The sequence below is a fragment of the Thalassophryne amazonica genome, chromosome 14, assembly GCF_902500255.1.
Source record: "Thalassophryne amazonica chromosome 14, fThaAma1.1, whole genome shotgun sequence".
Taxonomy (NCBI): Eukaryota; Metazoa; Chordata; class Actinopteri; order Batrachoidiformes; family Batrachoididae; genus Thalassophryne; species Thalassophryne amazonica.
The window spans coordinates 52784338-52801274 of record NC_047116.1 but is presented as its reverse complement, the minus strand read 5'-3'; the positions used below and the strand labels follow the sequence as shown (position 1 = coordinate 52801274).

General features: G+C 45.0%; 1 protein-coding gene across 1 annotated transcript in view; it reads right to left on the bottom strand.

Annotated features, from left to right (window-relative positions):
* The window catches only part of tmeff2a (transmembrane protein with EGF-like and two follistatin-like domains 2a), a 394247-nt gene that overhangs the window by 75554 nt on the left and 301756 nt on the right, over positions 1–16937 (bottom strand). Inside the window, exon 5 of the mRNA XM_034186163.1 lies at positions 7765–7861. Coding sequence (XP_034042054.1) covers positions 7765–7861 — 97 coding nt within the window. The remainder of the gene's footprint in view (positions 1–7764; positions 7862–16937) is intronic.

The following is a 16937-nucleotide window of genomic DNA, read 5'->3' as shown; positions in this document are numbered from 1 at the left end:
CTTAAGGGCTGCTGGTATTTCTATGTTCTTCTTCATTAGACATAAAACATAAGACCATCAGACCGTATTTCTGGTATTTATATTTGTATTTACATTTTGCAAATTGTTTCTTACTTCTACTTCTGATACTCTGCGTGCTTCTTACCCTGTGTGCTATTATCCAATGCTGCTGGAAACTCAGTTTTGCAGAGGGAGTCTTGCTCAGGGATTAATAAAGTTCTGTCTAACCTAACCTAATCTAATCTAATCTAATTAAACAACTTTGGATCGATGCAGCTAATACTCCGATGCACCACCCGTCCAGAAAATGCATTCATTTGAAAAATAAAATAAATAAAAGTCAGACCAGTATATCACAGGCATAACTTACAAGTCTTTCTAAACTTGTTTGCTTTGGAATAATGTATAGGAACCTTCATCCCATTGCAGTTTTGGGGATCACACATGATAAAGCATCACATTATAATATCAATGATCACAATCCTGTTTGTATGCTAATAAGAATCACGCATTATCATAAACACATCTGACTTCCATCACCTGTTCTTTGATTGCAGTTGTCTCTTTCCTCTCAGTGTTGGATGTTTGATTAAAATCAGCCTGAGGCTGATTGCAGTAACCTGTCATTTTAATCAGAATGATCTCACACACCACTTCACCACTGGCTGGCTGCTGTTTGATGAAAATCACCTGCTGTCAAATTGTATTTACCTGTTTGATTAGTGTCACCAGGATCAAAACGACTTTAGGGTTTTTGAAAGATTAAAGACCACTTGTTTCCTTCTTAGAAGGCGTGACACTAAACTATTCATAAGTCTGTTTGTGTCAGCAGTTACTTTAATGTGATGTTTTATTGATTGTGTCGAGTTTCGTCTGGCCTTCTTCACTTCGAGGTCTTGCATGTGTCACCAATTTCACATTGTGTTGTGGTGACCTCATGGATTATCCCATTGCGGGTTCTTGAATTGTCAATAAATCCATTTTCTGTGTGTTAGCAGAATATTAGGCTCATTTGTGAGAAGTGGGCGTTGTCTGGGGAAGTGGACTCCAGACGTTTGGTATTTGGAACAAGGCTCGGGATGCATCATAAAGCCGTTCCTTGACATTACAGTTATTGCACACTTGGGTACATTATCTCGCTATTACATCAAGCACTTTTATAGAGTCATACTCTCGGGGCAGTTCTAATTCTAGCGGTAATGGCGTGGTTTCTCCAGGAGCACTGACATCCTTCTGCTGTTGTCGGCTGATCCTTGATGCACATCAAATCACAGCCAACAAAGTAATGTTGGTTCATTTAAGTGCAATTCATACTGGAGTATGCTCACATAGGCACCGCAGTGAATGCTAGAAAACTGTTTACCTTCACCAGTTGAGCCTCTATCTGTTTGGGTTGTGCACCCACATGTTTGTTATGTCCCCCTCAGGAGGTTTTTGGTGCCCACCCCACCTTCCCCAACCTGCAACCTGTGTAATACGGCATGCAACATCTCGTCTGCAGCAAATGGTTTAGTTTATGACAAAAGCATTTCTTCGCTGGACTAGTTTCCCCTGTGTGAGTCAAAGCCCTTTTTGGCCTGAAATTGCAGAGTGCTCGAAAGGACTGTAATTGGATTTTCAGAATAAATGAAAATCTCTTTTCTCTCGGCACTGTGGTTTAGTAATTGAGGTTAAATTAAATTGCCGACTGTGCACTAAAGCTCAGTGGATGTGCACAAGTGTTTGTGAGCATTACATGGAGGACTTTCGCTTCGTCATGGTCAGCTCAGGTCAAGGAACATGCATCATATTGAGTTCAAATTTCAGTATCTTGCACAACGGACATTTCAATGCACCACATTTCAATGTGATGCATTGAAATCCTGGAGTAAAAAGAATGGTGGATGACACACAGAATCACGTTCTGCCCATATTAGCTTCCCGAGCTGACTGTGGTGCGTGTGTTGCTGTATCTCACTTGGGATGACAGCTCAGCACCACACCATTCTCCTCCACCCTCATGTGGTTTCAAACTGGGTGACAGTTTTGTCAGTGACTCTAGTGCTGGTCCTGTCACTCAGTCCTTTTGGTGGATACATATAGTTTACTTTTTTGGTCAATTCTTATTCTTCCTCTACATATTTGGATGGTACGTGGTGGCAACCTGTTCCAAGGTTGAGCAGGCTTAGGGTTCAGAACTCAGCAACAATCTGAGGCCAAACTTTTGGTTAAAGGATAACCTGCCCTACAAGTGAGCTGCAAGGTGAGAATTGGGGTGCTGCAGCACCCCCTGCTGGAAAAGCAGATGCCACAGCACCCCCTGTTAGATGATTAGAAATATAATGATAAAATAAATTCCTAAACATATAAAACCTATAAAATTATTTCCCTGTTGCTATTTACACAAAAAATTAAGGTTTGAAGGTTTTGAGAATAATAAGCATTTCTGAAAATGTATTCTATAATGCTATAGAGCCTAGAACAGAATTGCGTAATGATCGTTGCAATGCTTATATGTTGTACAGGGTTCTCAGCAGGATTTTTTTCTCAGTGTAATGGGATGGAAAAATCACCTTAAGAAGCCGTGGGTTCGGGAATGCTTCGACTTCGACCCCGCTGAAGCTTTTGCTTTATGGGCTTATAAAGGGCCTTCTTTTATGTGTGTGTTTTTTTTACTTCAAAATGTAGAGTAATCAGAAATTAATCCAATTGCTGGTTCAATTTGAATGTTACTCAACATGTCCCAAAGTGGTCAGTGATATAAAGGATAAATAACATTTTGTTTGCAATTTAGTAATACAGTGCATCAAGTATTCACAACACTTAACTTTTTCCACATTTTGTTATGTTACAGCCTTATTCCAAAATGGAGAAAATTAATTTTTCCCCTCAAAATTCTACACACAATACCCCACAATGACAACATAAAATTTTTTTAACTATTTTTTTAACTATTTTTTTTTAATTTTTGCAAATTTATTAAAAAAATAAGAAATCACATGTACATTCACATGTACAAGTATCCACCCGCTTTGCTCAATACTTTGTTGATGCACCTTTGGCAGCAATTACAGCCTCAAGTCTTCTTGAATATGATGCCACAAGCTTGGTGCACCTATCTTTGGGCAGTTTTGCCCATTCAGCCTGGTTCACACGACAGGATCGTAAAATGATCTTTCGGTTTCCAAAACCTGAGAGACCACACATGTGAAGATAAAAAAAATCATAGCTCTAACAGGTTTGGTCGTACAGTGTGGTGTTCAGCCACACGTTTAGGACAACAACACCACACATGAACAGATTTCACACACGAACATTTCCAGCTCAGACAGGAATTCTTGCAAAATCTCTCAAGATTAAATGTGATTTCAGAGTAAATAAATGGAGGTATTTTGTGGACTATTTAAAACAGAGGGAAAAAACAATACAAAAAGAAAAAGAAAAGGCGTTCTTTAAAGGAGTGGAGACAGCGTGACCACCAGACTTTCTGGTAAGTCAGAACAGCTGTTTTGATTTTATTTTCCGTTCCGTGCGTCTGTCACCTCGCTTTCTGATTGGCTGCACGTCACATTCAGCAGGATGTGAGCTTGTTTTGGTCGGAGGACACAACACATGCTGCGATATCGGGCCAAAAAAATCCAACATGTTGAATGTCCCCGATTTGCGATCGGAGTGCTCCTGACGCCCTTCCGAGCAGATCAGAGCGCTCTGAACATGCCACACATGGCAGGAATATCTGATAAGATTATCTTTAGTGTCATCACGATTGTCGGGGCGTCCGTAAGATTGTCGGAAGGGGAAGATCAGGTCCGATATCGGCCTAATTATCCTGCCGTGTGAACCTGGCCTTCCTCTTTGTAGCACCTCTCATGCTCCATCAGGTTGGATGGGGAGCATCGGTACGCAGCTACTTTCAGATCTCTCCAGAGATGTTCAGTTGGATTTAGGTCTGGGCTCTGGCTGGACCAATCAAGGACATTCACAGAGTTGTCCTGAAGCCACTCCTTTGATATTTTGGCTGTGTGCTTAGGATCACTGTCCTGCTGAAAGATGAACCATCGCCCCAGTCTGAGGTCAAGAGCACTCTGGAGCAGGTTTTCATCCAAGATGTTTCTGTACATTGCTGCATTCATCTTTCCTTCAATCCTGACTAGTCTCCCAGTTCTTGCTGCTGAAAACATCCCCACAGCGTGATGCTGCCACCACCATGCTTCACTGTAGGGATGGTGCCTCGTTTTCTCCAAACATGACACCTGGCATTCACACCAAAGTGTGCAATCTTTTTCTCATCAAACCAGAGAATTTTGTTTCTCATGGTCTGAGAGTCTTTCAGGTGCCTTTTGTCAACCTCCAGGTGGGCTGCCATGTGTCTTTTTGTAAGGAATAGATTCCGTCTGGCCACTCTACCATACAGGCCTGATTGGTTGATTGCTGCAGAGATGGTTGTCCTTCTGGGAGGTTCTCTCTCCACAGAGGAATGCTGGAGCTCTCAGAGTGACCATCAGGTTCTTGGTCACCTCTCTGACTAAGGCCCTTCTCCCCCATTCCATTTATGGATTGATGGAGGCCACTGTGGTCATTGGGACCTACAAAGCAGCAGAAATATTTCTGTACCCTTCCCTAGATTTGTGCCTACAGACAATCCTGTCTCGGAGGTCTACAGAAAATTCCTTTGACTTCATGCTTGGTTTGTGTGCTCTGACATGCACTGTCAACTGTGGGACCTTATATGTAGCCAGGTGTGTGCTACATATAAGGACAGGATGCACCTGAGCTCAATTTTGAGCTTCATGGCAAAGGCTGTGAATACTTATGTATATGTGATTTCTTAAGATTTTTATAGTTAATAAATTTCCATACATTAAAAAAAGTTTCAAAAAACTTCATGTTGTCATTATACTTTACTGATGCACCATACGGTCATTCTAGTTCAAAATAGGAAATTTATACTATGCTATTCATGATATGCTGTCTTAGCATAGCATAGCATAGCATAAGAGCTGGCTTCTTCCTGTAGGCTTCTTCTATCCTGTGCTTTCTGTATCTGTATGTGGTGCCGCTCCAGGTTGATAATATGGCTATTCCACAGAGTACTGTTCCTTCCCATTTCATCCTGAATAGCAAATTTGAGCACATTCTGAAGCATCAGAGTAACTCCTTGATCCATCTTCTGTCAATCATGAACAAACTTGGTATACATAGTAGTTACAGGCATCAGTTTTGAAACTAGGGTGAAATTTTTGAACAACTCAAAATTTCACCCCAATTTGCCAAATCTGCATCATTACATGGTAATTTCCGGGTTTTTGTAGTTTTAACAGCTTGAATCATCTTCCTACATCTTTAGACGGAGTTGTCCTAGTGAGTATAGCTTGATATTTTTTTGACTGTGCTCCACTGGGGTAAAAACATTTAAGCAGAAGCAGCATTTGTTGTGGTTCTGGAAGAGGACTCAACCAGGCACAGATTTACTTTTGTTTTCAAGTGGATTACCATGTATGAACTTTATAAGCCAGCTCGTTGTCAGGTCTGCACTTTATAAACCAGCGTGATAGGAGGCAAGCCATAGTAAGGCATTTCATCCTGTTTTTGCACTTTTTCTGGATCATGGGGGATCATAATAGAACAGCACCCTGTTGAATAGGGGGATTGCAGTGACTATGGCACAGTAGAAAGAACCTGATGAAAGTCCCTATTTTCTCATGATTTTGTATTTTAAGATAAGCAGTGCCATGTTTGGTTTATTATAATTCAGGATAGACAATGAACACCCACTTTAAGCAAAGAATTGTATCACATTGCACTATATTGCACCGAATCAGATTGTTTCACAATAAAAAGTACAATTTCTAAATCGTGTATCTACAGTTGTATGCAAAAGTTTATATCTACAGTTGTATGCAAAATAATTGGTTGTCTGGATCAGAAATTTCAGTTAAATATATCATATAGCAGATGAACACACTGATATTTGAGAAGTGAAATGAAGTTTCTAGTATTTACAGAAAGTGTGCAATAACTATTTAAACAAAATTAGGCAGGTGCATAAATTTGGGCACCCTTTACATTTTATAGATCTGAATATATTTAGCACTAATTATTGGAACACAAAATTGGTTTGGTAAGCTCATTGACCCTTAACGTCCTTACACAGGTGAATCCAATCATGCGAAAGGGTATTTAAGATGGCCATTTACAAATCTTTCTCCTCTGCATCTCTTCTAATGAGTGGCAACATGGGAGCCTCTAAACAACTCTCAAATGACCTGAAAACAAAGATTGTTCAACATTATGGTTTAGGGCAGGGGTGCCCAAGTTCAGTCCTCGAGATCTATGTACCTTCCTGACACTCTTAGTTGTCTCCCTGTTCCAACACACTCCAGCCCGTCGCAAACGATATATGTTTTTTATGTTTTTCGATGTGAGCACAGCAAGCGCACACACGTGTGTGTCCGTCAAACCACGGTGTGTGTTTTGCAGCTCTGATGTCCAGGACCAGAGATGTCAACAGATGCCATGCCCCCGTTCAGCCCACAGACCAAAATGACACTCGGTGATCAGATGAGCTGCGCCTCACCTGCGGGGGGGGCAAACCACTCGGATGCACATGGTGGGGGGGGGGGGGGGGGCGGGAGCGCATGACACACGTGCACATCTTGTGGGGGGAGCCGACAGCATGCCACATATCGGCAACTCCACAGTCGTGGGGAACTTCGACAAATTTCACTGAGTACGACAGCGGACAGTCTGCATTCTGCTGTCGTGCCAACAGTGCAACTGGCGACACATTGTCTAAGTGCCATGCATGTGGTGTTAGATGTTCGTGCATGTCACCTGGAATTTGGGTGACACCTGCCGCAAGAGGGTGCGATGGGTTTGCACAGCACACACGTTATTTTAAGACATTCATGCAGAGGAATAAGTACAACGTTCTGGAATGACCATCTCAGTCCCCAGACCTGAATATTATTGAAAATCTGTGGTGTGATTTTAAGCGGGCTGTCCATGCTCGCAAACCTGAGATGTTTTGTAAAGAAGAATGGTCCAAAATACCTTCAACCAGAATCCAGACTCTCATTGGAAGCTATAGGAAGCGTGTTTGTCTGCTATATGCTACATTTAATTGAAATTTCTGATCCAAACAACCAATGATTTATAAAGGAAAAATAAAAATCATCAGAGGTGCCCAAACCTTTACATACAATTGTAGATAATGTATGAATTGTCTTGTTTTATAAGTCACACATGCACACCCATATTGGAAAATCTTCATAACACTATGTTTCAAATGCAAACATTCAAGATTGTATGTCAATTAACACTTCAATATAGACCCATGTTAATTAACGAGCCAATTTAAATCTAGAATTAGACTGTTGAGCTTGGAAGAGGATGAGTCTAATATGACAGCTTGTATCAGGGGTGAATAACTGTGTGCACTGAAGGGCCAAGAGGGCACAAACATGATCTAATTACAGCCAGTTTTACTGCTTATAAAGAAGACTGAATTTGTCACAGACGCAGGATAAAATTAAATTGTTGCGTGTGCTTCAGGTTGCGTTTTTTTAATATTTGCAAGCACTGCGATGCAAGAAGCTGCTGTTAAATAGATGCATGTGTTTTTTATTTGAAAGCATTTTCCGTATTTCATGCTGTTTTAACTTTGGTAATGTTGCAGTCTTGGCTACAGTAGATAATAACTGTGGTGATCAGCTGTGTGTGTGTGTGTGTGTGTGTGTGTGTGTGTGTGTGTGTGTGTGTGTGTGTATGTGTGTATAGACTCACCAAACATCCTCTGCATCCTCATCACACTCTGCGCCAAACTGGCAAATATCGCAGGTGGACGTCTCCTTCTGCCCCGCCTCGGCTGAGCCCTCTCCACCTGAGAGACACAAACATGTTTCGTGTCACTTCACACACAACGTTCCGGTCTGCAGTTGCAGTAAGAAGCTCCGTTAACCTGCACCACAACACAGTGACAACTTGAAACAGCGGGTTTGTAAATCACGAGTACATTCACTGTACGGTCAGCCGTAATCCCACCAAGATATCTACCCGGCCCCTCTTTTTCCCTTCTTCACCTCCTCTACTCCAGCCTCCCCTCTGCACATCTCTCATCTATCACTCTCAAATCCCTGCTGATCTTTTTGGAGTCCCTTTTTTATTTCATCATGCTGATTTTTTTGCGCTGCAAGAGAGTCGGCTCCTCAGTGGCGGTGTGGGTACCGGCGTCAAGGTTACAACGGCTTAGGGACTCCACCAGTGCACATCACGCCTCATCAGCGGCTGGGGGAGGAGAAAAAAAAAGCAATCTGGTCAATCTGAAATTGCATTCTCCAACCACAGAGGAATCCTTCTGCCTCTGTGTGCTTTTTCTCCTTCCCCCGGCCTTCCTCTCCATTAAACAGACTCTATTTTTAAACTTTCTCAGGCCCTTGAGGACAACTTTGGCAAAGGAGAGGCAGCAGTGGAAGTCAGCATCATTTCAATATGTCATATCTTCAGTCTGGCAGCACGATGGCTTAGTAGTTAGGCACTGTTGACTCACAGCAAGAAGATCATGGGATCGCTGCCTACCTGGGGCTTTTTTTCTGTGTGGAGTTTGCATGTTTGTTTGGGTTTCCTCCAGGGCTCCACATTCCTCCAACATCCAAAGACATGCATGTTAATTGAAACTTTCAATTGATTTTAGGTGTGCATGAATGTCTATGTCTTTATCTATTTGTGGCTCTGTGACAGGCTGGTGTCCTTTCTGAGGTCGAACCTGCCTCACGCCCTGTGACTGCTGGGATAGGCTCCAGCCCCCCTAGACTGAATTAAATAAAAAATGTATGATGTTCAGCAGTGGTGGGCACAGTTCTGCTAATCCGCTAGCTGATGTTAAAAGGGAGTTTTTCCTTCCCACTGTAGCCAAGTGCTTGCTCACAGGGGGTCGTTTTGACCGTTGGGGTTTTACATAATTATTGTATGGCCTTGCCTTACAATATAAAGCGCCTTGGGGCAACTGTTTGTTGTGATTTGGCGCTATATAAAAAAAATTGATTGATTGATTGATTAGCGGATTCGCTTTTCAGCTAACTTTGAAAAGCATCAGCGGACCAATTAGCTTCTGCTAAATTTAGTTCTGTTATCTTTCAGTCCGCTAACATTTTTTTGCTGGTAAAGTGAGTAAAGTTTAACGGTCAAAAACATTTGTAAACCCTAAAATCATACATTAGTTCCTGTCCACTGTGTGTCACAGTCAGGCCGGTATTCTGTCAAGATGAGCGCCCATAGTGTAAATTAGTGTGTCTGCTTTAAAGAGAGCATGTACATGCAAATCTTTACTTTTTTAAAGAGAAAAGGCACTTATTGCTGTATTTTTGTGTAAAGACAAAACTTATGCTGGGTTTCTTTGGTGGGGAAGCGCATTGCGACGGTTGTGGTGTAGATTTTACCACTTGCATTGAATGCAACACCGGTGAGACATTCCTGTAACAGTTTCTAAATATAATACAGAGATACTGTGACTTGGGACTTGCTTGGGACTCTGGCGAGGGTGGTCGCATCTTCTCTTCTCTCCTCTATCTCTGCTCCAACCTTCACAGTCCCTACTTCACCAGACTGTGAATTCTTCAAACTATATTTGGATTAACCATGGAATTGATCACCTGGTCTCTGAATGCTAGTGACATCATTTTTTCAACAAGGAAATCAGGGCTGGGGGACCCTGCGTGCCCAAATGGAACCTATCCTGCGGGCTATGTTCTCGATGCCTGGGAGAACTGGCACGTTGTGTGCTTGGTACCACTCTCTGTGGAGGACATTGAATACTTATTTATATTTGGTTTTATAGTGGGAGGGCTGGTGCTTATTGGTTTATGTGCTGCCCTGACTTACCGGAGAATTGGCAAGACGGCTGCTACCAGAACCATGACCCCTCACCTGTCATTCATGATTAATGAGTAGGGCAAGGTGGTACAGTCTCAGACTGCGTTAACCCTTGAACTCAGACGTAAGTTGGAAAACATCTCGAAGCAAATGTACGCCTTGCAAAGGAAGATGTTGGAGACCAGGGAATACTCATAAATTGGATTTGGTTGGTCAGAGGAGCTGTAAATGGTGTTTCTCTGCTTAACGCTAAACATGGCACCCTTATCAGCCTCCGAAGGTCAAAACGACCCGCTGTTTTCCTACACATGAATCTCTATGGCCTTGGTGAACCATTCGGCTGCCCTCTTATCTTTCTGCCCTCCCCTACACTCTGATGTTGTCAAGGCAACTCCAGACATTATGCACACACTGACAGAAACTGATACAAACTCATCTGACTGATACGAACTGATCTCATCTGCACACACGATGCACGCTCCATTGCCTCCGCCCTGCCACTCGCTCACGACTCAGTTTGGATGACGGACTGTCTTAAAGTTTAGCGTACATAAACAATCAAATGTATATGTATGGTTGTTTTAATTCTGATGTGTGCCATTATTACGTTCAGCTGGTAATAATTGTAGATTAATTGCTGTAATTTTGTCTGAGGTGATTGGGTGTGAAGATAATTTCGTTGCACTTCTATCTATCTATCTATCTATCTATCTATCTATCTATCTATCTATCTATCTATCTATCTATCTATCTATCTATCTATCTATCTATCTATCTATCTATCTATCTATCTATCTATCTATCTAGTTCTAATACTGTGATTTATTGCTTTTGATAAAGATGATGACAGTGTTTGGGGTTTTATTTTTTATTAATTTATTTTTTGTGCATTTGTTTTGTGTTTGTGATCCTGAATTTACCCAGCAGCCCCTGCGGCACTTAAACTTGAACATGGTTTATCAGTAGCTGACAGTGTAATCTGATGTCTGTTATGTGGGCCGCTGAAGAGGAGGTACTGCTGGCCCACCACCACCAGAGGGCGCCCTGCTTGGAGTGCGGGCTCCAAGCACGAGAGGGCACCAGACCCAGAAGAAGTGACAGCTGTCATTCATCCTCTGCACCAGCTGTCACTCGTTCATCATCATCATCACCACCATAAAAGCCGGACTGCAACTCCACCTCCTCGCCGAGAAATCGCAACTACTGAAGAGGTAATTTCTCTGCTGACTGACACTTTGTGTGTAATAACCTGAACTTCTGTTGCAGCCGTTTTCCTGGAGTGTTGCCTTGTCTGGGGGATTGGCATTTGGTGTGACAGCGACGGCTTCGCCTCACACCCCAACCCAGATAAGTGGTTAACCAGGAGCTGCACGAGTGTGTGATTGGAGGTGGAGGTGCTCCCTCCTAACTGTGTATGGACTGTGGATTACTGAGTGTGCGGACTCACACTCATTCATCTTATCTCTGCTTTCTGCCAGCAGTACCAGGGTCGACAGCCGAAGAAAGAGGCCACCTGGGGACTCGGGACTTGGCGGCTCCGGTGTTCTTCAGACCGTTGGTGGTGGAAGCCATGTGGGATGCGGCTTCTCTCTCGTCGGGGGTCTTCTATCTTCGAGCCTGCCCACACGTCACCTGGTGTCAATTGACTGTGCAGATTTCTGTGAATTTAGTTGTGTATTATCACAACATTAAATTGTTACTTTTTGGCTTATTCATTGTCCGTTCATTTGCGCCCCCTGTTGTGGGTCCGTGCAACGACACCTTCCCAACAGGATTTCTCGGCCATCGTCATGGATTCCGAGGGGCGTCAACCCGAGCGCAGGCGTCAGCGGGAGGCGTGTTGAGTGAGCTGCAGCAAATCTTAACCGCCTTCACAGCTTGGCTGGATTTAGTGGCCGAGCAGAATGTTCTCCTTAACCGGAGGGTGGAGGCTCTCACCACCAGGGTGGAAGCGCGCGATCAGGGCGCTGCTGCAGCCACTCCTCTGGCTGGTCCTGGGCCTGTAACAGACGTTCCACTGGTCGTTCAACGACCCCCCCCACCGTCCCCTGAAGCATACATAAGCCCTCCGGAACCGTACGGAGGCTGTGTTGAGACGTGCGCAGATTTCCTCATGCAGTGTTCGCTCGTCTTTTCACAGCGTCCTGTCATGTACGCGTCAGACGCCAGCCGGGTGGCTTATGTTATTAGTCTGCTTCGAGGAGAGGCACGCGCCTGGGCTACGGCGCTTTGGGAGCAGAATTCACGGCTCCTAACATCTTATGCTGAGTTTATACGGGAGTTCAAACAAGTTTTTGACCATCCCAACAGAGGCGAGACCGCTTCGAGCGTGCTGCTGTCAATGAGACAGGGGCGCCGCAGCGCAGCCGAGTATGCAGTCGACTTCCGCATCGCGGCAGCGAGGTCTGGCTGGAATAACGTTGCGCTCCGCACTGCCTTCGTAAATGGACTGTCTCTGGTCCTGAAGGAGCACCTGCTGGCTAAGGAGGAACCGCGGGATTTTGACGGGCTTGTCGATTTGGTTATACGCTTAGACAACCGTTTGAATGAGCATCGTCGGGAGCAGGCTGGGGGGCGTGACCGGGCACGAGCCGTCCCTCCCCCTTCCGGTTCCGAAAGGGTGACGTCGTCCCCACGCTTCACTGCCAGAGAGCTCCGTGTGGCTACAGCTCCCCCTGCTGAGGAGGCTATGGACACGAGCAGGGCCAAAATAAAAACAAACGTCAGACAAAGGAGGCTGGCCCGCGGGGAATGTTTTGTCTGCGGCTCTTGTGAGCATATGCAGAAGGACTGCCCCAAAACGGTCAAACTACAACGCCCATCCTTAGAAACTGGGCTAAGGGTAGGCCATAACACGCACGCGGAGAAACCCCGCAAATCGGCACGAATCCCAGTAACGATCCTTTGTGGGGATTTAACCCTTCACGCCCCAGCACTGGTAGACACGGGGTCGGAAGGGAATCTGCTGGATAGCGGATGGGCAAAGGAAGTAGGGCTCCCCCTGGTGGCTCTGCCGGCACCATTGCAGGTGCGAGCAGTAGATGGCACCCTGCTTCCATTAATTACACATCAGACACAGCCAGTGACCTTGGTTGTGTCTGGAAATCACAGGGAGGAGATCGGGTTCCATGTAACACCTTCTACCTCCCGAGTGATTTTGGGATTTCCATGGATGGTGAAGCACAATCCCCGGATAGATTGGCCGTCTGGGGTTGTGACGCAGTGGAGTGAAACCTGCCACCGGGAGTGTTTAGGATCCTCGGTTCTTCCCGGCACGACGGCTAATGAGGAGGTTAAAGTCCCCCCCAATCTATCGGCGGTGCCGAAAGAGTACCACGATCTTGCTGACATTTTCAGCAAAGATCTGGCGCTCACTCTTCCCCCGCACCGACCGTACGATTGTGCCATCGATTTGGTCCCGGGCGCTGAGTACCCGTCCAGTAGGTTGTACAACCTCTCACGTCCGGAACGCGAATCAATGGAGACCTACATCCGGGACTCTTTAGCTGCCGGGCTGATCCGGAACTCCATCTCCCCGATGGGTGCTGGTTTCTTTTTTGTGGGCAAAAAGGACGGCGGACTCCGTCCATGCATTGATTACAGAGGGCTGAACGAGATCACGGTTCGCAACCGATACCCGTTACCTCTGTTGGATTCAGTGTTCACGCCCCTGCATGGAGCCCAAATTTTCACTAAATTGGATCTTAGAAACGCGTACCACCTGGTTCGGATCCGGAAGGGAGACGAATGGAAGACGGCATTTAACACCCCATTAGGTCACTTTGAGTACCTGGTCATGCCGTTCGGCCTCACTAACGCCCCCGCGACGTTCCAAGCTTTGGTAAATGACGTCTTGCGGGACTTCCTGCATCGGTTCGTCTTCGTATATCTGGACGATATACTCATCTTTTCCCCGGACCCTGAGACCCATGTCCAGCATGTATGTCAGGTCCTACAGCGGTTGTTGGAGAACCGGCTGTTTGTGAAGGGCGAGAAGTGCGAGTTCCACTGCACTTCTTTGTCCTTCCTGGGGTTCATCATCTCCTCCAACTCCGTCGCCCCTGATCCGGCCAAGGTTGCGGCGGTGAGAGTTCTGGTGCAGCCTGATCCTGATCGCCAGTACATAGTGGAAGTGGACGCCTCTGACTCAGGGATAGGAGCCGTGCTGTCCCAGAGTGTGGAGGCTGATAAGGTTCTCCATCCTTGTGCCTATTTTTCCCGCAGGTTGACCCCAGCTGAACGGAACTATGACGTCGGCAATCGGGAGCTCCTCGCGGTGAAGGAGGCTCTTGAAGAGTGGAGACACCTGTTGGAGGGGGCGTCGTTGCCTTTCACGGTTTTCACGGACCATCGGAACCTGGAGTACATCCAGACCGCCAAGCGGCTGAACCCCAGGCAAGCCCGCTGGTCTCTGTTCTTCGGGCGCTTTGACTTCCGGATCACGTACTGCCCCGGGACCAAGAACCAAAAATCAGATGCATTGTCCCAGGTGCACGAAGAAGAAGCCAAAGCGGGGCTGTCGAACCCCACCGAGACCATCATCCCCGAGTCCACTGTCGTGGCCTCCCTCACCTGGGACGTGGAGAAGACCGTCCGGGAGGCCCTGGCAAGGAGCCCGGACCCGGGGACCGGCCCAAGAACAGACTGTACATCCCACCAGAGGCAAGAGCTGCCGTATTGGACTTCTGTCACGGGTCCAAGCTGTCCTGTCATCCCGGAGTGCGTAGGACCGTGGCAGTGGTCCAGCAGCGCTTCTGGTGGGCGTCCCTGGAAACCGACGTCCGGGACTACGTCCAGGCCTGTACCATCTGTGCCAGGGGCAAGGCAGACCATCGGAGGACTTCGGGACTCCTCCACTGGGCTCAGGCACCTTATATAGGGATGAATTAATCTTTTGTGTGGATACAATAAAGTATTTTGCCACAAGCAACTGCTGAATTTGAAACAACAAAAAGTTGTGTAATGTCCAACGGTACTTGAACGCAGCAGCAGCGACAGCTGCAGCCTCTGCATGCGCTTATTATTTTTTTATTAAATATAACAATATGAGTGTAGGAATGACAATCCAGCCCTTATGTACATGTGGCAACAGGTAGATAATTCAAATGATTATATAAAGAGCTGTTCTGGAAGGCAGAATTCACGTTGTGGATCAGCTGCAGATGGTTGAAATAACTGCACATGTGAGTCGCACTGATCAGTTTACTGCTCTGATATATTCAATCATCTTTACACTTATATTTATAGCTTAGTAATGTAATACAGTGATACAGCAGTGACCACGACACACCAGAGGGGTTTTTTTTGTTTGTTTTGTAATTGGAGCATCTGTGTTTTCAGTACTTATTTATACTTTGGTTATAAATATGACTTATTTACAGTTGTACATGTGTATCATAAAACAGTCCTTTTGTGTCTTATTTAAAACTAGCATGTTACCCATTGGGATCCATGGGCTCTAGATTGGGTAGTGTTTATAAAATAGGTAGGTGACATTTTTGAAGAATGGTAATAAATTATGCAATGTTTCTATAATGAGTTGGAACGGCGTGTGAATCCAGAATGTTTTAGCACCTTAGACCTCAACAGTATTTAAAGGAGGAACTCAAACCTTTTATTACCTGTTAATTATGTAATTTTTAATGTTAATTTACCGTCTTAATGTATTTATAAACTGTTTTGGTTCTTTTTAATATATACACACGTTATTATCATTATTATTATTATGAGTATTGTTATTATTATTATCATTATTATTTTATTTTATTATTACTTCTATTTTTTTCATTCAATTTTTAAATAGACCACAATGGAATTAAGTGTTTTCACTTTCTTGTGTCATTCATGCATTTTAGATTATTTACTGCCACATGTTGGAATGGCATGTGAGTCCAGAATGTAGTTAGCAACATTAGCTAATATTCAAAAATATTAGTCCTATCCATGTTCTGTTTTGGCGGCGTTCATCCTTTACTCAAAATACATAAGCATGGCACAACAAATGTCAGCTGTTCTCAGTTCCTACATGTTTGAAATTAAACACATGCACAGATGCATGCGAAGCTTTTTGTCTTTTCCACATTCTACTGCAAGCGGGTGCTCTAATTTTAGACACAAACAGAGATGTGGTGGCAGACATCAAACTCAATACACTTCTCACTTATGGTACCGGCAACAAAACTAAACTAACTAAACTAATTAAACCAACTGAACTACAAAAACATAATGAATCAATAACAGTAACAACACTGTTAAAGTAACATGAAACACAATGACAACATTTAAAACCCCAAACTCCCTGATCAACTTTACATTTGTGTTCATCCTTGAGCCAAAATACATAAGCATATCAAACGGCAAATGTCAGCGCTCCTCAGTTTCTGCATGATCGAAAGCATATATATCCAAGATATATATCCAAGATGGCGGCGCGCACAGACGCAGCAGCTTACAGCTCTCCCTATTTGTGCATACCAACATCAAGAGAGCATACAGAGCCATACCCCTCCCCCACCTGGGCCAGTCAGATCACCTCTCCCTGTTTCTCACCCCCCGCTTACACCCCCTTCAACCGACAAACAAAGCCTAAACGGCTGACCATTAACACCTGGCCTGATGCTGCCCTCACCCGTCTGCAGGACTGCTTTGACCAGACACAGTGGGTAGCCTTTTACCATGAAGACTTGGCTACATTCACAGACACAGTACTGTCCTACATCAAGTACTGCATTGAAATGGTTACTGTGGAAAAGAACATTCTGGTGTTTCCAAACCAAAAACCATGGATGACTATCCAGGTCCGCACGCTCCTCCGGGACCAGGACACAGCCTTCAGATCGGGAGACAGAGCACTATACAACACCACCCGTGCGGAGAGGCATCAAGACCGCCAAAGCGGAGCATAAGAGCAGGATAGAGGACCAGCTTAACAACCCCCGACAGGTGTGGCAGGGCATGCAGTCGATCACCAAATACAGAGGCTGTGCTGCAACACCAGGGAACTCAGATCTGGCACTAGCAGAGGAACTGAACAGCTTCTATGCCCGTTTTGAGTCTCAGGCACGGCACTCAACCACAACACCCCAACC